General features: G+C 59.9%; 5 protein-coding genes across 6 annotated transcripts; 1 reads left to right on the top strand and 4 right to left on the bottom strand.

Annotated features, from left to right (window-relative positions):
* Window positions 1–3,057: 3,057 nt before the first annotated feature.
* On the bottom strand, window positions 3,058–4,354 carry MTFP1 (mitochondrial fission process 1). Its single transcript, XM_042829063.1, has 4 exons — window positions 4,276–4,354; window positions 3,821–3,948; window positions 3,515–3,747; window positions 3,058–3,283 (listed from the first exon to the last, which is right to left on the bottom strand). The coding sequence occupies exons 1-4, from the start codon at window positions 4,325–4,327 to the stop codon at window positions 3,211–3,213; spliced, it is 486 nt and encodes a 161-aa protein (XP_042684997.1). The 5' UTR covers window positions 4,328–4,354; the 3' UTR covers window positions 3,058–3,210.
* A 415-nt stretch (window positions 4,355–4,769) lies between these two features.
* Window positions 4,770–8,607, bottom strand: SEC14L2 (SEC14 like lipid binding 2). 2 transcript variants are annotated; one of them, XM_042828798.1, is made up of 12 exons: window positions 8,541–8,607; window positions 7,372–7,447; window positions 7,148–7,191; window positions 6,988–7,047; window positions 6,727–6,915; window positions 6,269–6,364; window positions 5,974–6,034; window positions 5,817–5,900; window positions 5,597–5,703; window positions 5,385–5,524; window positions 5,144–5,313; window positions 4,770–5,071 (listed from the first exon to the last, which is right to left on the bottom strand). In XM_042828798.1, exons 1-12 carry the CDS (start codon window positions 8,592–8,594, stop codon window positions 4,920–4,922), a joined length of 1,233 nt encoding a protein of 410 aa, XP_042684732.1. In that variant the 5' UTR covers window positions 8,595–8,607; the 3' UTR covers window positions 4,770–4,919. The 2 variants fall into 2 exon arrangements, with proteins under 2 accessions (XP_042684732.1, XP_042684733.1); XM_042828799.1 differs by having other exon boundaries at window positions 6,727–6,795.
* Window positions 8,608–10,739: 2,132 nt separating this feature from the next.
* RNF215 (ring finger protein 215) lies at window positions 10,740–14,478 on the top strand. The gene is made up of 10 exons (XM_042828907.1): window positions 10,740–10,985; window positions 11,322–11,450; window positions 11,548–11,619; window positions 11,697–11,782; window positions 12,141–12,195; window positions 12,381–12,485; window positions 12,604–12,720; window positions 13,166–13,303; window positions 13,523–13,625; window positions 13,804–14,478. The coding sequence occupies exons 1-10, from the start codon at window positions 10,740–10,742 to the stop codon at window positions 13,824–13,826; spliced, it is 1,074 nt and encodes a 357-aa protein (XP_042684841.1). The 3' UTR covers window positions 13,827–14,478.
* Window positions 14,479–15,153: 675 nt separating this feature from the next.
* Window positions 15,154–18,278, bottom strand: LOC122165670 (coiled-coil domain-containing protein 157-like). The gene is made up of 7 exons (XM_042828903.1): window positions 18,138–18,278; window positions 17,599–17,789; window positions 17,296–17,472; window positions 16,759–16,927; window positions 16,113–16,252; window positions 15,606–15,667; window positions 15,154–15,522 (listed from the first exon to the last, which is right to left on the bottom strand). The coding sequence occupies exons 1-7, from the start codon at window positions 18,163–18,165 to the stop codon at window positions 15,294–15,296; spliced, it is 996 nt and encodes a 331-aa protein (XP_042684837.1). The 5' UTR covers window positions 18,166–18,278; the 3' UTR covers window positions 15,154–15,293.
* Window positions 18,279–18,596: 318 nt separating this feature from the next.
* Window positions 18,597–22,398, bottom strand: CCDC157 (coiled-coil domain containing 157). Its single transcript, XM_042828902.1, has 3 exons — window positions 22,105–22,398; window positions 21,599–21,770; window positions 18,597–19,523 (listed from the first exon to the last, which is right to left on the bottom strand). Exons 1-3 carry the CDS (start codon window positions 22,350–22,352, stop codon window positions 18,678–18,680), a joined length of 1,266 nt encoding a protein of 421 aa, XP_042684836.1. The 5' UTR covers window positions 22,353–22,398; the 3' UTR covers window positions 18,597–18,677.
* Between the last annotated feature and the right edge of the window lie 373 nt (window positions 22,399–22,771).

The raw sequence follows: 22,771 nt of genomic DNA, 5'->3' as shown, positions 1-22,771 counted from the left end.
GACACTTGGGGGCTGCAAGGAGGCCTCCATGGATCTTCATGGCCTTCTCCAGGTCCCCAGGCCTGACTTAGAACCCTCTTGCCCATAGGAGAACCTCTTGTCCCAGTAGCTGCACTTCTGCAGTGCAGGAGTGCTTAATGGAGCTGGGCGGGTGCCACAGGGCGGAAGGTTGGTGCAGTGGGGAGTGGGACAAGGGTGGGATGGTAGGGCTGAGATCATACATGGCACTGAGACCATATGGTGGGACCTGTATTGTCCAGTGGGACAAAGAGCATCCATGGGAGCACCAGGACAGACTGTGGGACCAAACCATGCGGCACCATTAACACCACGACAAGGTGACGACGCCAAACGGAGTGCAGGAGCAGAAGCACATGGTGGGAACAAAACTAAATGGATGTGTGAACTGTGTGAAATTTCACTGCAGAGAACATCAAGTAAATCCCTTTCCCTTTCCTCCTCCACCCCCTCCAAAAAAAAAAAAAGAAAAACCACAACAACAATCAAAGCAAACCAAAACAAAAACCAAGCAGCTCCAGGTGAGGGCAGTTTGCAGCCACCTGCTACTTAAAGGCCTGCAGGGCTGGGGCTGTGCTGCTGCTCTCTGAGGATGAGGCTGTTTTGGGTGCTGCTGAGTGGGGCTGTGCTGGGAGCAGCAGGTGAGCAGGGCTGGTTGTAGGGGGGAGGTGGGGAGTGGGTGACCTGCTGCTGGTTCCCAGTGTTCTGCTGGTGGAGGGGAGCTCTGTGAGCTCCATGTGTCCCCAAGCTATTTCCTCTCCATGAGCTCCAGGGATACCTGAGGAGCTGCATGTCCCTAGCGTAGCTTTGGCACAGCCACCCCATCCCCAGCCCTGCCAGTCAATCTCTCACCTCGTTGCAGAGACCACTGTGGCTCCAGCTGCTCCAGCATCTTCTGGTCACACAGCAGTCGCTCTGAGGGTGTCCCTGGGTGTGGGGACACAAACTGTGGCCCTAGCGCCTGCTGTTGCCACCCCACCTGGTGGGCTGTGTGCTCAGCCCTGCTTGGAGGAGCCCCCTGTGAAGTTTACCTTAAGGCTGCTGGATGGTGAGTGCTCTGTGTTGTGTGTTAAGTGCTAAGTTGGGGGGAAGGGGAGATGAGACCAGAAGATGGAGCCTGGCAGCCATCCAGCAGGGGATGAGAGCTCTCTTATGTGGAGGCTCCAAAACCTGGGGAGTGCTGGAGGCAAAGACCCCTATGGTTGGTGCTCTGAGCCAAATTCTATGTCCCATCTGCAGCAGGATGCTGTCCTGAACCTTCCTTCCCTTCTCCTTCAGGGGACCCCGGTGCCACGAAGAGGCCGTTGGTGCTCAGCCGCAGTGCTGTGCTGCACCTGGAGGCCAGGGCGGATGCCAGCCCCGATGTGTCCCCCAGGATCTTGGTGGAGCAGTGCTATGGGATGGGATCAGGGCAGCAGGCTCACCCCAGGAAGAGCTACATGGTGGTGAACAGCCATGGGTCAGTGGTGGGGAAAGAGGTGCTGGGGTCAGCCTGAGAATGTCCCCAACTTGTCCTTGGGTCTCCTCAGGTGTCTGCATGGCTCAGGGCTGGGCAGCGTGTCCGTCCAGCAGCAGAGAGGGATGTCTGTCCTCCAGCTCTCCATCCTGGCCCCTGTGCTGGAGGCTGAGCCTGAGGAGGAGGTGAGGTTGTGGTGGAGACCTGGGTCTCCCCAGCTAGTTGTCCCCCTGTGGGCATTGTGCCACTGTCCCCAGCAGCTCCTGCTTCCCAGTGGGGTGGTCACTGCCCCAGGGGAGGCCATAGAGGTGGCAGTGAGGATGGCTGCTGTCTTGGCAGGTCTACGTGCACTGCCTGCTGTCAGCATGGGGTGCCAGGAGGCACAGCCCGATGTCCTGCTTCTACAACGACACCACGGCCAGGTGAGTTCGACCAAAGGACCCTACTGGGAGGAGTTGAGACCCAAAGGGATCTCCATCTACGGGCATGGTGCCATGTGTATCTTGGGGTGGAAGCTGGGGACCCACAGATCCCCAGATCTGTCCTTCCCTCCCAGGTGGCAAAATGCAGAGGATCCCTCCCGGAACACCGTGTGTGATTGCTGTGACACTCAGTGTCCTCCTGGTGACACTGGGCTTGGAGAGCAGCCAGGTACGTCCCTGGGGGCTGTGCTGGGTGAGGAGGGCTGCGGTCACAGTGGAGCTGTAGGGTGTGCATCCTCACAGAGTTCCCAGGAGAAGGGATGCTCCACTGGGAGACAGCGGGCCCACTGCTGGTGCAGGAGCTGGAGCCATGGTTTGAAGGTGAGCAAATGACCCTGAGCTTCTCCCGATGACCCCAAATCGACTGACTGCATGGGAGCTGGGCTCCCCATGCCCCAACCCCACTAACTGCTTCGTCCCGCAGCGCCGTGCCGCACGGTGAAGAAGCTGCTGCTGGCTGGGCTGGCCCTGGTGGGCAGCATTGTGGTGGTGGCCGTCATCGTGGGCAGTTTGCTGGGCTTGGGTCTGGCTGCATGGAGGCTGCGGGGAGCACGGCCTGCCCAACGACCCCCGAGGAGGCAGTGTCCCTTCCAGGCTGAGCTGCAGGCTGTGGTGGGAGCTCTGGTCACCCGGGAGGAGGAGAAACGTGGACAGAGCAGGATGGAGTACCGCAGCCTGGAGCTAGGAGCACTGTGAGATGCTCTCTGTAATAAAAAGTCACTTTTCTTTAAATATACGAGTTCTTTGTTTCCCCCTCCATCTCCTCTTGAGGGCGGTATGGGGCACGTAGCCTCCAGGCAGGACAATGTGACAGCTGGTGCTGTGCCCAGCAGGCTGGGGAGGCCTGGGATGCAGTGGTAAGGCTGTATCCTGCAGGACATGAGTGCTTTTGGGGTTGGGCTGCCTGTCCCAATGGGGGGCACTGCAAGGAGCCCTAACCCGCATGGGGGTGGTGGGCTGAGGAACCTTGCAGCACCCACAAGGATGGGGCTTCCCAGAGGGCGCTGAGCACTGGGGCAGGACACTCTACCCAGCCTGGTGTCCTCCTTAGGGAGCTGTTGCTGTGTCCCCTCCTGACACCCAAACACCACCCACAGCAGGTAACGTTTGAAATAGTTTATTTGGACCAAGTGCAGGGTGCATGCAGCCACTCCGTGGCCAAAACCTGAGTGTGGGTTCACAGTGCAGGGGCTGCAGTGCCCCAAGCCAGCATGTGCCTCAGTTTCCCCTCCCAGCTCTGCATGGCGCTGTGATTCAGGGTGCAGACGGGGGCTCCTCGGTGCCATACAGCTTGCGGATGCTGGAATCCATCAGGAAATCCACAGACCTGCAGCAAGGTGACAGGCCCCTCACTGTCATCTCAGGGTCCCCTTGCAATGTGCCCCATCCACCCTCCTGCTGTCCCCAGTGTCACCCCACTAATCCCCAGTGCCTGCTAATCCCCTTTGGCTCCTCCATCCCCACTGCAGGGACGTGTCCCAAGCTCACTCCACGCCATCTCTTCTGGACTGCAGTGGGGATCACTGTGGCTATCCCCACTCATTCCTGTGACTCTCACCTGTCGATGGGGGTGATGATGACAGGGATGGCAGCCAGCCCCAGTGCGGTGGTGGCCCACTTTCGGACAGGCAGAGGCCAGCGGGTGAGGGAGGCCAGCAGGGCCAGCGAGGCGGCACACAGGCGGTTGATGGTGAAGCCTGGGATGGCCACCGAGGCCAGGCTCTGCCACACAAAGGTATCTGCCACTGCCACCCCCACCCGCCGTGCCCTGCTGGGGTCCTGAGCGTGGGTCTGTTGGGAGAGCAGAGCGGGTGTGGGATGGGGGGCATGTGGGGATGCGGGGGCTGCAGGGGGGGCCACTCACCGCCGCAGCTTTCCTGCCCTTGTCGATGGCATCGGCTGTCACGTAGGCTGTGGCCACCCCATAGCTGGCCCACACGGCTGCTACCGGGACGATGGGACGGAAGGACTCACCCACCTCGTTGGCGTAGCCTGGGGGGGCAGCAGGTGACAGGGAGGCGGCGTCACCCCAACTCCTAGGGTCACCTTGATCCCAGCGTTGGGATAGCGGGGGGAAATGTGATGGCAGAGGGCAGGGTCCGGCCCAGGGGTTTTAACGGGACAGGAACGCGGGGACGGAGCGTTCCGGAGCTCGGGGAGTGGCAGAGCCGACGCCCGGTACCGGCATTCGGAGCCAGTGCCGGTACCGAGAGCTCTAGCAGCATCGGTACTCAGCGCTCGCTGTCATGGTCGATACCGGGTTCCCCGTGCCAGCCCCGCTGCAACGTTCCCGATGCCAGCCCCGGTGCCGCAGCTCACCCAGGTAGCGGACCCACGTGTCCCGGTAGAGGTCGGGCTCCTCCGCCCCCATGGCGCGCTCCCGCCCGTGCCCGCTCGAAGCCCCGCCCCCATTTTACGTCACCATATCAGGCCCCGCCTCCTCCTTCCGCACACCGTCCTTAGCCCCGCCCACCTGGCCCCGCCCCCTTGCCCGGCTCTAAGATGGAGGCGGGGAAGTCAAAGCCGGGCAGCACGTGACCCGACCGCAGCCGCCACGTGGGTGGGATGCGCAGCCGGGATGCGGGGCTGTGCGGAATCGGCCTGGTTTGTGGGCGCACGGCAGGGGAAGGCGCGGGGGCCTGATGTGGGGCTGAGGGCCTCCGTAAGGGCTGAGGGAGGCAGCTGAGCCTGGGGCATGGGGCTGAGAGGGACAACGGGGTCTGGGTATGAGGCTGAGGGGACGAATAGGGTCTGGTGATGAGGGAAGCAGGGCCTGAGGATGGGATGGAAGAACAACAAACAGCCAAGCCATGTCACTGTCCATCTCTTTATTGCCGCCACCACACCTAGCCCCACTGCTGAGGCCACATAAGGCACAGAGGGGCCGACAACCCCGGGCACAGCCCCCCAGGTCCCTGAGCCACGGGGCACCAGCCCCCCTTCTTCCATCCTCTGTGCTGCCATCACAGGCTGTGCTCCAGGGCCACCTCGCCCAGCTTGTCCCCGAGCTGTTGGATCTGCTGGGCTGAGGTGGTGTCAGGCAGCAGCACCTCCACGCTGTAATTCACCTTCTTGGCATGGATGTAGCTGTAGGTGTTGTCGAAGCGCAGGACGTCTGCAGGACCAGGGGTGGGGGAGGTCAGGGCGCTGGGACAGACCACGGGGGTGGGGACGAGGGGCCACTCACAGATGCCAGGCGTGGAGCAGGTGAGGGAGCCGTCCTCGGGCACCATGTGTGCGTTGTAGCGCTGGGTGGGGAGCACCTCGGTCATGTCGCCTGCCCGCTGCCGCTCCCCGACCTTTGTCTTCAGGTACACCCCAAAGCCCACGTCGGCCCCTTCTGAATTAAACTGCCACCTGCCAGAGAGACCCGGGGTCACCGCTGCCTGCCTCAATATCCTCATCCCCATAGCATGGATCCCCCTCACCTGAGCACGCAGCCGGGGGCGAGGATCTCGTATTCCACCTGGTGGGATGAACCCCTGTTGACCATCGCTGTGTGCTCGTAGCGCTGTGCCAGCTGATCCCTCACATAGTACTGCTTTGGCACTTCCCCTCCGTAGTTGATCTGTAAAGGGATAGTTTTGGGCACAGGGCATGGCCATCCCATAGCCCTCACACTGCAGGGACCGCTCCTCACCTTGCTGGGGCACTTGGGGTTCCCATCAGGGTCTGTCAGTGTGCCCCCATACTCCACTGGGATCTGCGAGGGGTCGATGTACTTCTGCAGGACCTCCTTCCAGTTGGCTGTGGGATAGCGGGGCGTTCAGAGAGGCTGAGTCCCACGCGGGGACCTCAGCCTGAGGTGGGGACCCCCGAGGCTGCATGGGCAGGGTGAGGGTTACTGCAGCCCCACTCACATCCCAGCACCATGACTTTCTTGCGAGTGTCCTCGCTCAGGAAGTGCTTGACCAGGTTGTAGGCCACTGGGAAAATCTTGGGAGCTGGTGAGCAGAGCCGGGTGTCAGGGCAGCCATCCCAGCATGATGCCCAGCTGCACGCCCACACCTTGCTCACCCTTCACGATGAACAGGCGCTTCAGGGACTCGGGGTAATTCTCCTCGAACATCGCCAGGAGCTGCGGGATGGAGAGAGCTTTGCATCCACACCCTCCTGCCCCAAGCACTCCCTGGGGCAGCCCCATCTGCACAGGCTTTGCACAGGTGACGACCCTAAACACAGGCCCTGTGCACCTGCCCAAACTGCAGTGAGGCCTGGGACCTGAGTCGCAGCCAGTCCCTGGGTCACCCTGCAGCCCAACAAGGGATGAAGTTCTGACCTCAGCGGCCACTGTGGTCCCTCCAAGTCTCACCTCACCATACGCCTCCACCGCTGGTTTCCAGAGGTGCTTCAAGCCCAGGCCCTCGCAGTCGTAGACCATCATCACCATCTCAATCTTCTTGCCCAGCTGGGACAGGGACAGAGCCGTCAGGTGGGACGATGAGTTTATAGACCAAGAAGCATCAGCCACTGCCAAGTCCCTCCTGCCACCTGTTCCTGGTCATTGCCACCCCTGGGGCAGAGGGCAGCCCAGTGCCAGCCCCTTTTACCCCCAACGGGCCCAGTGCTTCCTCTGGAGCATCAGTGCAGGAAAAACATGTGGTGCTGGGACAGGGACACAGGTGGCAGCAGGGACTGTGTTTGGTGGGATGGGCAGGAACTTGTGCAGCTGGCATAAAGCAGGGCTGGTGACAGTGCATGAAGGGAAGGGGTGGTCTTGTGGGTTTGGTGGGGATATGGATGTGTGGGGACAGCCATGCAGGCGCCCACCTTCTGGCTCTGCTTCTCGCATTCCTGTCGCAGCAGCTCGCAGTCACGGAACTTGTTCTTGAGCAGGTCCTGCTTGGAGGCAGAGAAGAGCAGCCCCTTGGGGTCCAGCGGCCCAATGATATCGTACCAGACAGGGCTGCCCTCCCGGTCGTATCCACACATGCCTCCAGCCATGTACTTCCTGATCACCTGCGGGAGCACCGTCAGTTGGGGACGCCCACCTCAGGCTGGGGACACCCACCACGGGCCAAGGACCCCCACCTCAGGTGCCTCCCATGCAATGATGTTGTCGGCATCCATGCGTTTGCGGACCTCCACGTGCTGTGAAGGCAGGGCAGAGCGAGTCGGGGTGAGGGCACACGGGGTCTCAAGGACACCCCAGTCCCTCGGCCGGGCTCCCCCAGCACGGGGACTCCCTCACCTTGCGGAGCATGGCCTCTGACTTGGGCAGGTCGAAGCTGCGTGCTGCGAAAGAGCAGAGAGTGGAGCTCAGCCCCGCGCGGGGCGCAGCCGGGACATCGCCGCCGAACCTGCCGCCCTCTGCCCCGCTGCCAGCTTGCTAAAGTCCAGGTGAGGGCAGCACCTCGGCGTGGTGCCCGCAGCCCCCATGGGATGTCCCAGCCCCACCGCGCCCCCCGGGCTTACCTCGGAGCCATTTCAAGAGAAAATGATCGTCCTGCAAGGGCAGCGAAGGGAGCACGTCTTTGATGTTCTCTCGAAACTGCGGGGAGAAGGGGCACCACCATCAGAGGGGCTGGGGATGTGGCCTTGTGCCCAAAACCTGAAGTTTGTCCCCGGGGCAGCCGGCAGCACAGAGCAGTCTCTGATCCCCTGCCTGCTGCGGGAGGGTCCTCAGACCGGTATCCTCGTGTAAGGCAGCCAGCCCGTGCCCTCCAAAGCGAGGCGTCAGCCCTCTGCCCCCTGCGCGGCGCTCCGAGCTCCGGGCTGTGCACCACGCGGTCGTCGCACATGCCTCGGGCACCGCCGAGGTCGGCAGTGAGCAGGGATGCTGCCCTGGGGCAGGCGGTGTAAATCCCCCCATGCACCGTACCAGCCCGTAACGAGGCTGACCGGATTATCCCCGCCTGAATTTAGGTGTAATTAAACCCGGGATTAACTCCCTCACCCAGAGGAAAACAACACGGTCGCGGGCGGGTGGGAGGGGACAGGTTTCACAGCTCTTTGCATCAGGGTTGCAACCACGCAGTGTCCCTTCCCAAATCCCAACTGAGCACCGTGCCGTACCCGCCCAGGTCATCGCCCGCGGGCCGCAGTTCGGCGATAAGATAGCGCAGCCACTGTTGTACCCTCCGTGATCGATGCCCACAGAGGCCAATAAACCCCAGCATGGCTGCTGCAGGTGGGACGAAGCAAAGCCACTGGGTGTCCCCCAGCAGGTGACAGCCACCATTTCGGCTGGGCGCCCTCCACCCTGCAGCAATGCCTTCCCAGGCAGGGAGACATTCCACCACGCCACGTTTTTGCAGGATGGAAGCGTCGTGGGGGGGAGGGAGGCACGGCGCACATCCAGCGGTATCGCCGTCCCGCGGGACCTCCGGGTGCCGAGCTCCGTGCTGGGAACGGGGTGCAAGCAGAGCCCTTGGGATGCTCGCCGTGCAGGGGGAAGCAAAGCTGTGTCATCGGGCCTCCCCGTGTCCCGCGGATCCGCGTCCCGCATCCCTCTGCTGCCGGGTTCCGGAGGTGATGAGACCCCGGTCCCGGCGCCGTGCAGCCCGGGGGTCCCCGCGGACCCCATGGCCGAGGTGGGCGCATCAGAGCGCCCCGCGCCGCCGTCCCCCCGGTGCCGGTCTCACCTGCGCCAGAGCCTCCGCCTGCCGCGGGCTCAGCTCCCCGACGCGGCCGCTCATGGTGCCGGCGCCGGCCCCGCGCCCCCGGCGCCGCCTCTTAAGGGCGGCCGGGATGGAGCTGGGCGAGGCGGCTCCGCCCTGTGCCGCCTCCAGCACCCGGTGCCGGCCTTGGACTGTGCCCGGCACGGGTGGCCGCACGGGTACGGCCCGGTGTGCGGCTGGGACGGGGTGGGTGATGGGGCAGGGGATGTGGAGGGACGGGGTGGGAGATGGGGATGGGGATGGGGACAGGTGGAGATGGGAAAGGGATGGGGGCAGGGGATAGGACATGGGGTAGGGAGTGGTGGGGACAGGGTGAGAGATGCAGACAAGGGTGGGCATTGGGACATTGGGACAGGTGGAGATGGGACAGAGGTCGTGACATGTTGGGAGATGGGGACAGGAGACGGGGATGGGGATGGGCTCTAGAGTAGGGGATAGGTGGAGATGGGACGGCAATAGGGGCAGGGGATAGGAGATGGGGTAGGGACTGGTGGGGACAGGGTGGGAAATGGAGACAGGAGTAGGGATGGGGGTGGGCACTGGGGCAGGGGACAGGTGAAGGTGAGATAGAGATGGAGGAGGGGAAAGGAGATGGGGGCAGGGGTGGGAGATGTAGCAGGGGAGAGGTGGAGATGGGACAGATGCAGACAGGGTAGGAGATGGGGCAGGACAGAGATAGAGACAAGGATGGGCATTGGGGCAGCCAACAGGAGGTGGGGACATGGATGGGCACTGGGACAGGGGACAGATGGGAACAGGAGGCAGAGATGGGGACGGGGAAGAGGATGGAGCAGGTAAAGGTGGGGTCAGTGTGGGAGGTGGGGAAAGAGACAGATGAGATGGAGGACAGAGGTTGGACATGGAGAGGCATTGGGACAAGGGACAGATGGGAACAGGAGACAGAGATGGGGATTAGAAATGGGGCAGGGTAGAAAGGTGGGGTTATAAAAAGAAGCAGGAATACAGAGAAGTCTCAGGCACAGGGGGAGGACTGAGATGAGGGACTGGGGTCAGAGCACCACGGAGAGAAGATAGGAACAAGAGACAAGGTAGGGAGATGGGACAGAGGCGGGTGACACAAATGGGGGCAGAGACAAAAGGTGGAGAAGGGGACAGAGGTGGGGACAAGGCTGAGAGATGGGGTAGGGGAAAGGGTACAGAGAGCAGGGGTGGGAGATGTGGAAGGCAATAGATAGGAACAGGAGCTGGGGACAGGGAATGGAAAACAGGGATAAGAGACTGGGACCAGGGACAGATGGAGGCACCAGGGGAATGGGGTGCAGGGGTTGTGCAGGTATCTGTGGGCAGGAGTGATGCTTGTGTTCCCAGGAGGGCTGTGTGTGTCCTGAGGAATCAGGGATGTCCCACAGGCTCGAGGACCCTTGTCCCTTGGGCTGGGAGCTGCTGTGATCCCCACAGATGTTCTCAGTGTGCACCCACTGCCTCTGGCACAGCCCAGCAGTCTTGTTCCTAGCTTGGGTCGCAAGGGGTTGGGGAATGCTGTGCCAGCATTACACGTGTGTGCCTGGACGTGTGTATGTGGTGACATGTCGAGGGGACATGGATGGGGGCCCACTGTCCCTTCAGCCTTGTCCCCATGCGTGGTGCTCTACCAGTGCCGGTGGTGGGTTTGGTCCCTGTCACTTCCCTGCTCCCTGTGGTGGTTCCCAATCACATCCCAGTCCCAGTACCTGTCCCTGCACCCAGATTAATCTCCATCCCACAGCTGGTATCGATGCCTCTCTCTCATCTCCATCTCCATCCAATTCCATGCACACTTTTCCACTACCCATCAGCAACCTCATCCCCATCCCTTCCACTTTCTACTTTATCCTTCCCATCCCAAATCCTTCCCATTTCCCCTTCACGTTCTCTTTCCCTTCTCAACCCCCATCCCAGTCTCCTCCCCATTTCCATTACTCCATCCCAGCCTGTCGTTCAGTAAGGAGCAGAGAGCATGCGATGTCAGCACTGAGCCCGGTCGTGTTTAACAGCTGAGTTAAAAGCGTGGAAGAAGAGCAGAGCGTCCTCCCCCTCCGCTTTCCCTCTTGGTCCTCATCCCATCCTCTTTTCCCCTCCCCCCGTCCAAAAGCACTCATCCTCCATCCTTCCCTTCGGACCTCCCCGCCGCATGGGGGCGCTGTGCGGCGGCTCCGTGCAGGCATGGCGGCGCTGCGTGCCGCTCTGCTGGCGCCGCTGCTGGCGCTGAGCCGGGCCGGGCCGGGACCGGCGGCCTCCGCCCACGTGGAAGTGGCCGTGTCGGGGCCGGGGGACGCGGCCGGGGACGGCGACGGGACGGCGGCGGGTCCCGGCGGGTCCTACACGCTGCACGGGGCCCTGCTGGGAGGCGGGAGCGGGCCGGGCAGCGGGGAGCCGCGGGAAGAGGAGATCGGGGGGCGGCTGGTGTTGGTGAGCTGGGGGAGGTGGGGTGTGGGAAGGTATTTGGGGTCGATATGGGGAACTGGGGAGTGCTGGAACCGGGGGGAGATGGGACCCGTGTGAGCTCTGGGGTTGGGGTTGGTGGGGTAAGGTGGGAATTGGGGGCGTATAGGGGAGGGCTGGGAGCGTTTGGAGCCATGGGAGGCGGTGTGGGGGCTGGATGGGGGCGGCTGGGGGTGTGATGTCGGTACGTCCCCTCCGTGTGCCCCCCTCACAGCTCCCCTGCTGCCAGCCTTGTCCCCTTACCCTGCCTGCTGCCCAGGTGCCTTGGAATGCCATCAGCCCCTGACTTGTCCATGTGTCCAGGTGGGGGATGCGGAGCCGGAGCTGGGTGCTGCTGACAGCTGGATCGGGGTGGTGCCCGTGGGTGAGGAGCCAACAGACAGCCCTCGCAGTGCCAAGGAGGAGTCCTTCACTGCTGCTGTGGTCAGCAAGGTGAGAGCTCCATCAGCAACCCACAGGCACCTTCTGGGGCGCTCAGCAGGGATGTGGGCAGTGCCAGCCCGCTGTGCTGAGCCTTCTGTCCCTGCAGATGAAGCGAGCCCTGGTGCTGGGGGCCTCAGCCCTGCTCATCCTGGCACTGAACCAGAATGCGATCCGAGAGGTAGGAGAGCCCTGCAGTCCTCCTAGCACACTGGGCACCTGCCCCACTCACAGCTGTTGCTTTTCTGTCTGGTGCAGCTGGATGTCTCCCAGCTCCTTGCCAAGCCCGTCATCGTGATCCAATCCTCGGACAACGTCACCAGGCTGCTGGGAGCACTGCTGCGGTGAGCATTCCCTTGCAGCAGTCTGATTTGTGCAGTGGGCAGCAGAGCACAGCCAGCACTCATGCAATATGGGGAGGCAGAAGGGGCTCGGAAGGTGTCTGGCACGTTCAGCTTGGCGTGGGAGCAGGGGCATGTGTGGTGGCTTCACTGATTGGGAAACAGGCACGGAGCAGGGATGTGATCTCTGTGTAGTTGCTGAGAGGACTGGGTGGAAAATGTCACTGCCATTTCCTCTGTGTGTCCCTCTGTCTTTGTACACGTCTTAGGAGCGGCCTCCCTCAGTGCCCAGCAGGAATAGGGCTGCTGGGTGCTGGGGATGCTGCACGTGGCTGATGCTCTTTGTGCCTCTTGCTCATAGAGGACTACGGGCGACAGCGAAGATCACATACCAGGCGGTGCTGCTGGAGAACCTGGTATGTAAGTCCTCCATCTCCTCTGTTTGGGTATGAGGACAGAGGCATGGCCATGCCCAGCAGCGGGGAAACCTGCAAGGAGCAGGAGCCAGCTCTGCAAGGGCTGTTGGAGCTGCCGGTGTCTCTCAGTCCTGCCTCCTGTGCTGCAACATGCTGTTGTGGTGACGCGGTGTCCTGCCTTGCAGGGGGTGACGCTCACCCTGTGGTCCACCTGTGGCCTGTCCCGAGGGGGCCTCTACGGCGAGTGGCAGGGTGTCATCTGCACCGGGGAGAACAGCTCGCAGGTCCAGGTGCGTCACAGGTGTCCCCATGGCCACTCCTCGGTGTCACCGCAGCTGGGGGTGAGGCTGGGGGTGAAGCAAAAGTCTCCCTCTCTCCCCTGAGCGCCTGGCGGTGCTGTTCCTGCAGAAGTACCTGCAGCAGCTGTGGAACACCATCCTGCTCGTCGCTCTGCTCCTCTGCACGGGGGTGATCGTGCAGGCGCAGCGGCAGTCACGGCAAGGCCTGTCGGAGCGGGATGCTGAGGTGGGACGTGGGGAGAGGGGACTGTTTTGTTTGGGGGAAAGGAGGATGAGGGGAGACCTCGTTGTTCTCTGGAACTTCCTGAAAGGAGGTTGCGGCAAGGAGGGCGTCGTTTTCTTTCTCTCACGTGAAGTGTAGATGGGACGTGAGGCAGCGGGCTCGGATTGCACCAGGGGAGGTTGAGGTTGGATGCGAGGATAAGTTTATTCACAAAAAGGGTGGTTAGGTGTGGGAAGGGCTGCCCGGGGAGGCAGCAGTCACTATCTCTTGGAGATATTGAAAGCATTTGGTAGGTATTTAAGGGATGTGTGGCACAGCACTTAAGGACATAGCTGAGTGTTGGAACTGTAGTGTTAGTTGATGGACTTGATGTTCTAATGGATCCCTTCCAACCAACATGATTGTACGCTCCGCTCGTTTCGCCTCACCTCCCGCTCTGCGTCTCCAGCTGGACCTGAAGCAGCTCATTCGGCGGCGGCTGTTGGCCCTGAAGACCCGGCGGTACAATCCTGGCAAGGCGCTGCGGAGCCGGGCCTGTGAGATAGACAGCTGTGCCGTGTGCCTGGACCAGTTCAGCAAGAGCCAGGTCAGACTGGTGGGGTTGGTCCCAGTGACGATTTGGGGCCACGCGTGCTAACGCCACCCCTTGGCTCTGTTCTGTGGGGCTGAGCCTTCTCGTGCTTCACCAGGGCGGGGGTGTCCACATGTGAGGGACGTGTGGTTGGGGGCTGCCCCCCTCTGCGGGCAGGGGGCAGATTGCCTGCTCCTCGTGGCTCACGTGTCCCACCTGCTTCTCTCCCTGCAGTGGCTGCGCGTGCTGCCATGTTCCCACGAGTTTCACCGGGACTGTGTGGACCCCTGGCTCCTCCTGCAGCAGACCTGCCCACTCTGCAAGCATAACATCCTAGGTGAGAGCAGCTCTAGGACTGGGGGATCCTGATGGGTCCCCACACATCCTGCACCTCAGTTCACCCTCTGGGGAGCGTGTTCAGGCCAGGACGAGGGCTGGGAGGAAGTGTTGCCAGCCACAGGCTGCTCTGCTCTTGTGACCCCTGTGTGACACCCCCTCATCCTTCTCCCTTGCAGGGAACTGCTGTGGAGAGAGCTAGTCGGCCCAACGGACGTGCTCCAGGGACAGACGGACCCATGGCTGCTCTGGGAAGAGCTGGGGAAGAACAGGGCAGGCGTGGGGTGAGCTGTGCTTGGAACTGGAGCAAGGCTCAGCGCAGCCATGCCCTTTGCAGCACCAGGCAGAGCCTGGCCCTTAGGAGAGTGAAGACTCTGGGGGGTTCTCCCTGCTTGGTGTGAGTAGAGGGGCCAGGGGCATGGCTGGGCATTAGCCAAATGGCTGGGGGATGGGTGCCAGGGAAAGCACTCGTGGGTATAACTGGGGAGGGGCCACTGAGGCTGTCGGTGGAGTCTGCAGGTACTGAAGGGAAGAGCGCAGGTCTGGCTGTTCCCTCTCCCTGCTCATCATTTTTTCTAAGTCTTTTCTATTTGCCTGTAGCTGCAACAGGTGGGCAGCACCAGGCTGGGAGCCCGCCTGCACCTGGGGCTCTGCCATAGCTGAGGGATGGGTGGGAGTGGGGGGGAGGATGGACCACCTTATTTATACTAACTTATTAGAAAGGACAGTACGAGTTAGCTGAACACAGAGTGCTCGGGGACTCGCTGTGAGCCTGCAAGGGCTCTTGTTCCATGTGGCAGCTGGAGCTGCAGCACTACTTGTGGCCGTTGTTATTAAATACAGAGCTCAGAGAGGCTGCTGTGTTTTGTGTTGTGCGGTCCTTGGCCCTGCTGACCACTTTTCCCTGCCGCAGGAGAGCTTTCTAGGCTGCAGCCCATGCTGGCAAGTTAAGCCTGTGAGTTCTCTTCAAAGCTGTGTAGCCGCCTCCTGGGAACAGCTCCCTGAGCCTCGCTGTGCTTAGGCATTGTGTGGGTGCTTCTGAGTTGGTCAGGATCAGAGCCGTGCCACGGATTGCAGCAGCAGCTGAGCTACAGGCAGCTGAACTCCAGTAGCCAGGAATGCCGCCAGCCCTGCTCTGCTCGTTGTTCAGAGCCATCTCTGCCTGCTGAAAATTTCCCCCAGGCCTCCTTGCTTGAATGCTGGTCCTCTTGCTGCCAGCAGTGCTTGTACCTGAACCCACTCCAGTCACCAACACTATACAGTGGTGCTGGGGCTGCTGTGTTGTGGGAGGAGGGGAACACAGCAGCCCAACCCATGCACTCCGCTGCCCTGCACTTCACATTGCTCAACAGAGGGCCAGCAGGGGAAGCTGCGCAGACAGGTTTATTGCGGCCACCGTCCTGCAGCAAACAAGGTGAAGCAACAGCTGCTGGCTGGCTGTTAGCCAAGCCTTCTTTCAGCCTCCCAGATGCTGTGGAAGCACTGCCCATGAGTGTTACACCCACTCAGCAACACTGTTCCTTGGGCACAGAACAACAGGCAGGCAGACGGAGTTTCCCAAGGGAATGTACCTTCATGTTTGCAACAGGTAACGAGGTCCTGCAGGGATAAAGGGAGTAGCTGTGTGCTGCTCATTAATGCTTCATCTCTTCCTCAGTTACCCAAGCAGCTATTTGCGGTGCAAGATGTGGTGTGCTCTCGTTGTACTGCTGCTCCCTCTGGGCTTGTGGGGAGCCAGCGCCAGGCCCTTTGCTGGCAGCGTGATGCAGGCTCTGGCCTCACGTGCAGGTTCTGCTGGGAGCAGCTGATGTTGCTGGCTGCCCCCAGATCGCTGCCAGGCCTTGCTGGTGGCTCTTTGTGATCCTGTGCCATCTCCGCTGCCTTGGCTGCTCGGGGGTCTGTGGAGGGGAGAAGTGGAAGAGGTTGAAAGGGGGTAAGAAGTGGAAGCCCCCCCAGTGCTGTCCTCTGTGCTCCCACTCACCCTGCAGCCTCCCCTCCACGTTGACTGCTGAGCTGAGTCCACAGCTGGGTCTGTGGGATGTGCTGGGGAAGAGAGAGGAGGTGAAACTCCTGTGTTTGGCTCTATGATTGCTTATCTTGGCTTCTGCCGTGGGTGGATTTCACTGCTGAGCAGGTAGTGGCGAAACGGAGGCACAGCAGCCACGAGGGCTGATGTAAGGAAGCTGGGAACCAGCCCCGGGCACCTCAGCAAAGCAGCTTACTGCTGCTGGTCCAACCAGACTGATCTCTGGAGAGACACCACAGAACCAGGGAGCTGGGCTTTGTCCTGCTCAGCCCCACGAGAAGCAGATCCGGAGCCACAGGCAATGCTGCATAAGGAGCACCACAGCCTTCCTCTCCTGGGAGACTTTTTTTACCTCCTTTAAGTGCACGGCCAAGGAAATGATCCCCAGGGGTTGTGGGACAGGGTTTGCAGGGTGGCCCTGGGGCACACAGTGTACCCCATCCTGCCAGCCCCCCAGCTCACCTGCAGCACGCCCTGCTGAGCTGCTGCCTTCACCTTGGCCAGCGCAGCCATGAGCCTCATGTTCTCCTGCTCCAGCACACCGATCCTGATGTGGTTGGCCTGCAGCTGCTTCTCCATGTCTTCAGTGATGTTCCCAGTGCCTGCAAATGAAATGTGGCACTTCATGTCAATCCCAGACTCAACACACTACCAGCACAGAGGTGCTGGCAGCAGAGCCTGTCCCTGCTCCCTGGGACCATTTGCTCTTCTGTCTTCCCTCTTGAGCAAGGCGATAGCTGCTGGAAATGAACCTTCCTGAACTGGAGAACAACAGCACGACCCTGGAAGTGGCAGCTGGGACCCCAATCTGTCATTTGAAACAGCAAGGACAAATGCAGCCATGTCCAAGTCCTTGCCCTGCTTTTGTGCCAGATGTGGGACACAGCACCCACATAAAGAATCAGGTTAAGATGGTAGCAGCTTAGTGCCTCACAGGGACTGAGCCCTTCCCAGCTGCAACTGACTCATGTCAGGAGGACAGACTGTTACACAAGTGACACCAATGTGCTCAGGGCTGACAGGATTCCGCCTGAGCTCCAGGAGACCCCAGAGGTACAAGCCTGCTGCTGCAAAAGCAGGCACTGCTGCCTGCTGCCCTGTGCCTTACTCTCAAACTGTGTCTCAACGGGGATGTGGAGCTCAGGGAAGAACACCAGGAGTTTCTCCCGCTCCTTCAGCTCCTTTGTCTGCTCCTCCAGCCCAGAGACATTCTCCCGTAGCTTGGAGATGCACTGCTCCAGGCTCAGCTTCTCCTGCTGCAACGTGTCCAGCAACTCCTGTGGGAACACAACAGATGGGTGAGTTTTGGGGGCACCTTCCCAAACCTCATTATGGTACAGTCTGGGGAAGCCTGTCCTTAATGGGATAAGGAAATCCCCAAACAGAGGGACAACGTCGTCCCTGTAATGATCTGTAATGATCTCTGTGTGTCTGAAGCACAGGCTGCTTCGAGCAACTGTGAAATGAGTCTGAGAGAGAAGGGTCACTAAGTGGAAGTGGCCCTGTGGCAATGTCAAATAAGCTGTCAGAGCCACTGTCCTGGGAGAACTGCCCACAAGTGTGAGATGGGGCAGAGGTGGCTCCTGGGAGCCCTGTGGCACAGCTGTGTCCTGTCCTGGCTGCTCCCCTGACAAATGCTGGGTACCTGCTGCACTCGTAGCTGGTGGATGCTCTGCTCCTTCTGCTTCTGGCTCTCCTGCAGCTGCTCTGCCATCCGGGCTCTGTTCTCCTCAGCCTCCCCCAGGCTAGCTTGCAGCTCCTCACGCTTCTGGTCCAGGCTGTCCAGCTGCTGCAGCAGGGTGCTCTGCTTGGCCTGCAGGGACTGTGCAGGGAGGTGAGCCTGCTGGAGGCTGCTGCTGCCCTGATGCCAGTGCCAGGGAGAAGCAGCACCCATGGCAGTGAGAGGTTGTGGTCACAACTGGAGAGCTCCATAGAGCTCTATTCATACCTTCTCGTGCCTCAGTGTGCTCTCCACTTTGGCCTTCTCCTTCTCCAGCTGGGTAGTGACTGCACTCAGCTCCTGGCCCAGGCTGTCCCGCTGTCTGGTGAGCAGCTGCACCTCCTCCTCCAGCTCCAGCACCCGGCTCCTGGCCACCATCGCAGTCTTCAGGTCCTCCAGCAAAGTTTGCTTGGTTGCCTCTGGGGAGGCACAGCAACTGTGGCACAGGCTGGGCAGAATAGGAAGATGCTCCCAAGCCAGGAGGTGTCTTTAGGGGCCCTACAGCCTCTGCAAGTGCTGGAGAGGGATGGCAGCAGGGCTCTTGGTGTCCCAGGGAACCCCAAATCTCAGCCAGCACCAGTACCAACCCACCCTGGTGCTGGATGATGTTTGGGCACTGCAGTGAGGTCATGTCATCCTTTCATTCCCACTAGGTCTAACCCAACAGATTCTGGGAGAGCCAGGAGTTACATGGGTGAAAAATGTGTGAGATCAGAGCCAGACTCGGGGAGAGATGTGCCAACTGGATGAGCACCCCAGGTTCTTACCCAGCTCCTGCACAGCAGCCTGCTTCATGGCCAGTGCTTCCTTTAGGGCAGAGATTCGCTCTTCCAGCAGAGCAGCTCCTAAATCAGCACAAAAGACTACTAAACATTAAACAGCTCCTCAAAGAAATTAAAACAAAGAGGCAGAAAATGACTGTGCCAAAGCATCTTTTCACCCAGTAATTGTATCATGCTGTGCTTCAGCAGGGAGGAGGCAGTGAGATGATGAGGGCAAGCAGCTCCCACTGCTGGGGGTTAGGCTCCCAGCAGGGAACAGCTGCCAACATGTGAAATGCTGCAGAGATGGGACACAGAGAGTATGTGGAGCTTGCAGTGGTGCAAAATGAGATGATGGGAATGGAGAAGCAGCAGCAGAAGCTGGGAGGTGATGAGGACATCAGGAAAGCCAGTGATGCCAGTGGAGGAGCCTTCATCTACTCCAGCAGCTGCTGTCAATGCACGGATAAAGGGCCAGGTAAACCCACAGCATGGCTCGTCCCCTTGTCTCAGCCATGCCAGACATCTGAAAACTATGTAATGACCCTACAGGGAGCATTTTCTCACCACTGATGCAGGACCTAGCAAAACTAGTGGCCAAAGCCCTGCTCGTGGTGCTGGAACCAAGATTTGACTGCAGGCTGCTGCCTCCTGCAAATACCCCCAGACCTGGGAAGGGGTGCAGGGGACAGCAGACAGCACTGTACCTCTCCGTAGATCATCCTTGTCCTGCTCCAGCTTGGCTACAGCCTCCAAACGCTCTTTGTTCTTTACTTCTAGGCTCTGTTCAGCCTCCTTCCTCTGCCGTGCTTGGGTCTCCTTCTCCACCTGAAGCAGCTGAGCAAAGTCCTCCACCTGCTTCTGCAGCTCATCCTTCTCCTTCTTTGACTCTGCCAGCTCAGACTTCAGAGGGCTGAGCTGCTCCAGCAGTGTGTGGAGGTGTTTGTTGATGCATGAGAGGTCTTTGCTTTGCTCCGAGACCCAGTAGCTTACATCACTTGCAGAGAGGATCCTTCTCCCCTCAGTGCCCTCCACCACCTCTTGGAACCTGCTCAGAGCTGAGGGGATGTTCTGGCTCTGGCAGATGCTGATGATGGCTTTGCTGACCTCTTGAAAGCCAGCCTGGAAGCTGTCACAGGTGTCACAGGGTGCTGGAGGCTCTGCTGCCTGTGTATGGATGCTGCAGATGCCCTCAGTGCTCCATGCAGACCTGGGCTGGGAGCTGCCTGAGGTATTGCTGACAGCCTGCCACGGGGAGCTGGGTTGGGCAGCACCTGGGGGTGTGCTTGACTCTGAAGTAGATGGCAAGCAGTCCTTCAAGCATTCCTTTGCAGTTCTCTCAGCCTCAGAGGTAGATTGCAGTGCAGCGGTATCCTTCCTGCAAGTCTTCTTCTGGTGAAAAGAGCACAGGACACAAACATAGAGCCCAGACTGAACCTCATCTCCTTCTACGACTGGGTGACCAGACTGGTAGATGAGGGAAAGGCAGTTGATGTCATCTACCTAGACTTCAGCAAAGCCTTTGACATGGTCTCTCACAGTATCCTTCTGCGGAAACTGGCTGCCCGTGGCTTGGACAGTTTTACCCTCCATTGGATAAGGAACTGGCTGGAGGGCCGTGCTCAACGAGTGGTGGTCAATGGAGTGAAGACTAGCTGGAGACCTGTTACAAGTGGTGTCCCCCAGGGGTCGGTACTGGGGCCCATCCTGTTTAATATCTTCATTGACGACTTAGATGAAGGCATTGAGTGCACCCTGAGTAAGTTTGCAGATGACACCAAGTTGGGAAGTGGCGTCGATCTGCCTGAGGGCAGGGAGGCCCTGCGGAGGGATCTAGATCAGCTGGATCACTGGGCTGAGGTGAATGGGATGAGGTTCAACAAGGCCAAGTGTCGGGTTCTGCACTTTGGCCACAACAACCCCATGCAGCGTTACAGGCTTGGGGATGAGTGGCTGGATGAGTGTGAAGGGGAAAGGGACCTGGGGGTGTTGGTTGATGCTCGGCTGAACATGAGCCCACAGTGTGCCCAGGTGGCCAAGAGGGCCAACGGCATCCTGGCCTGCATTAGAAATGGTGTGGCCAGCAGGAGCAGGGAGGTGATCATCCCCTGTACTCAGCACTGGTGAGGCCGCACCTCGAGTGCTGTGTTCAGTTTTGGGCCCCTCACTACAAGAAAGACATTGAGGCCCTGGAACGTGTCCAGAGAAGGGCAACGAAACTGGTGAGGGGTCTGGAGCACAAACCTTATGAGGAGCGGCTGAGGGAGCTGGGATTGTTCAGTGTGGAGAAGAGGAGGCTCAGGGGAGACCTCACTGCACTGTACAACTGCATGAAGGGAGGTTGTGGTACAAAAGGGTCTGGCCTCTTCTCCCAGGCAAATAGTAGAACCCGAGGAAACGGCCAGAAGTTGTACCAGAGGAGGTTTAGGTTGGATGTTAGGAGAAACTTTTTCTCTCAAAGGGTGGTCAGGCACTGCAATGGCTGCACAGGGAGGTGGTGGAGTCGCCGTCCCTGGCAGTGTTCAAGAGGCGCCTGGATGAGGAGCTGCGAGATGTGGTTTAGTGCTTGTGGTACTGATAGGAATGGGAGGGGGGTTGGACTAGATGATCTTGCAGGTCGTTTCCAACCTTGTGATTCTGTGATTCTGTGATTCTGTGATCCATTATCAGCAAACAATTCAGGAGAGCTGAATGCAGAGATATGAAGGATGGGGACAAGATATCAGTGCAGCCAAGAAGCTACAAGGTCAGAACGTGCACCCTCAGAGGTTGCTGGAGTACAGTGCTCAGGGTTCACTGTTTATTATGTTACCATGAAAGCAGGTGCCCTGTAAGCAAAATGATGTTTATACACAGCATGGGTTACCGTTGGTTCTGCCTGGCACAAGGGAACTGAATTTCTTAAGCTCACAGGTAGCTTTTTGGTCACTGCCTGCTAGATAGCAGAGCTGTGGTTTCACAAGGCTGCTGCAGCAGAACTTCCTCCCTGGCTCTTGTTTTTGTTATTTTCCCTTCTGTCACACCTCACTGTACTGTCTCCTGGCTATGTGAGATGAATTATTCTGACACTATGCCACAAAAGGCATCATTTTGAAAATAAAACACAGGGGAGAGGCATGGCATTTTTACCACAAATCATTTCACTGATTTAGGCCACCTCAGCCCCACGCAGTGTGGGTCAGCAGAGCCACAGAGGTAGCACATTGGTAAGGTGAGAATATTTTTTCCAAGCAACAAGAGCAGCCAGGCTCCCCAGTCCCAAAACCCTGGTGGAAGCCTGGAGGTCACAGTCAGGGAGTGCATCTGGAGCAGCCACTACATGTACCATGGCATCTCAGAGAAAGACTGCAACATCAGCCCCGTGCCATGGGCATGCCTGGCATATCTTCCAAATTGTGTGGCTGTTGAGCCATTGCTGTGAGCCCAGTGCTTGGCTCCAAGTGCCCGCACACCCTTGTATGTCCCACCTCAATCTGAAGCTGCTGGTAGCAGGCTCCCAGTCGCAGCATGCTGTGCCAGTACCTCCTCACCGTCAGCCCCGCCGACATGCAGGGTCCCACTGCCTCCGCTGGGGGCACAGCTCGCTCGCTGAGCAGGTTTTCTGCATAGCCCGTGAAGCTCTGCAGCAGCAGCAGCAGCCTTTGTGGAAAAGAAACACAGCTTAGAGGAATAAAATATTTGTAACGAGAAGAAGGCCCTTGGCATTTAACAGAGCAGTGAGTCTGAAATCCAGCACGGCAGCAAAGGAGGCTGGATTTCAGTGTATGTATAACCCTCAGGCCTGGAACAAGACCGGGAAGGATTAAATCCCCCTGCAGCACCAGGATGTAACTCCAAGGGGCTGAAGTTACCACCCAGTTCCAGCCCGCTGCCCAAACCACTTGTCCACATCAGACAGGCCAGACATCTTCCCTCCATGGGGAAAGAGCCGCTGTGCCCCAGCTGCTTTTTGCAGGGTGCTCTGCCCGCTCACCTGTCTATCACCAGCTCCAGCAGTACCACATGTGCGTGCTGGCTGAACTCGGGGTCGCCCTCGGCGTGGCTGTACCTCTCCAGCAACACCACCAGATCCAGCTCACAGGACACTTTGTTGGGGAACTTCCAGGAGGGGAAGCGTGCTGGGCCAGTGCGGGAGGTGACGTCAGCGATGGCTCCCTGCAGGTCTCTCAGGTCGGCCTGCAGGCTCGCCATGCAGCCAGGGTGACCCAGGAGGTGTGCCATGCTGCAGGACGAGGCTGGGTGGACGGACAGATGGACAGATGGACGGACAGTCTCTGTGGGGCAAAGGTGGGCAGTGCTAAAAACGAATCGTGGGTGACACCAAAGGGCTGCCAGGGGAATGGAGGGGACAGGTGCTGCGTCCCCAGGGCTGGAAGATTTGGGGTGAGGGGTGCCTGAGGAGGGCAAGCAGCAGCGGTGGGGGCACTGAGGGAGCCGGGACGCCGGAAGGGGCCAACCGGGGACAGGTGAGGATGTAGGGCCGGCGGCTGGGCATAGGCCGCGGCGCCGCACCCGCTGCCATGGCAACGCCCCGCCCCGCTATGCGCAGCTCCGCCCGCTGCCCCTGCGCCCCACGTGCGCGAGCGGAACAACCTTCGGCGTATGCGCGTCCCCCCTCTGCCCTCCCCTTCCTGCCACGG

This window comes from Centrocercus urophasianus, unplaced genomic scaffold, assembly GCF_019232065.1.
Source record: "Centrocercus urophasianus isolate 14NV4802_14NV808 unplaced genomic scaffold, USGS_Curo_1.0 seq_30, whole genome shotgun sequence".
NCBI lineage: Eukaryota > Metazoa > Chordata > Aves > Galliformes > Phasianidae > Centrocercus > Centrocercus urophasianus.
Note: the sequence above shows the minus strand (reverse complement) of the source record. Positions and strands in the feature narration are given on the sequence as shown.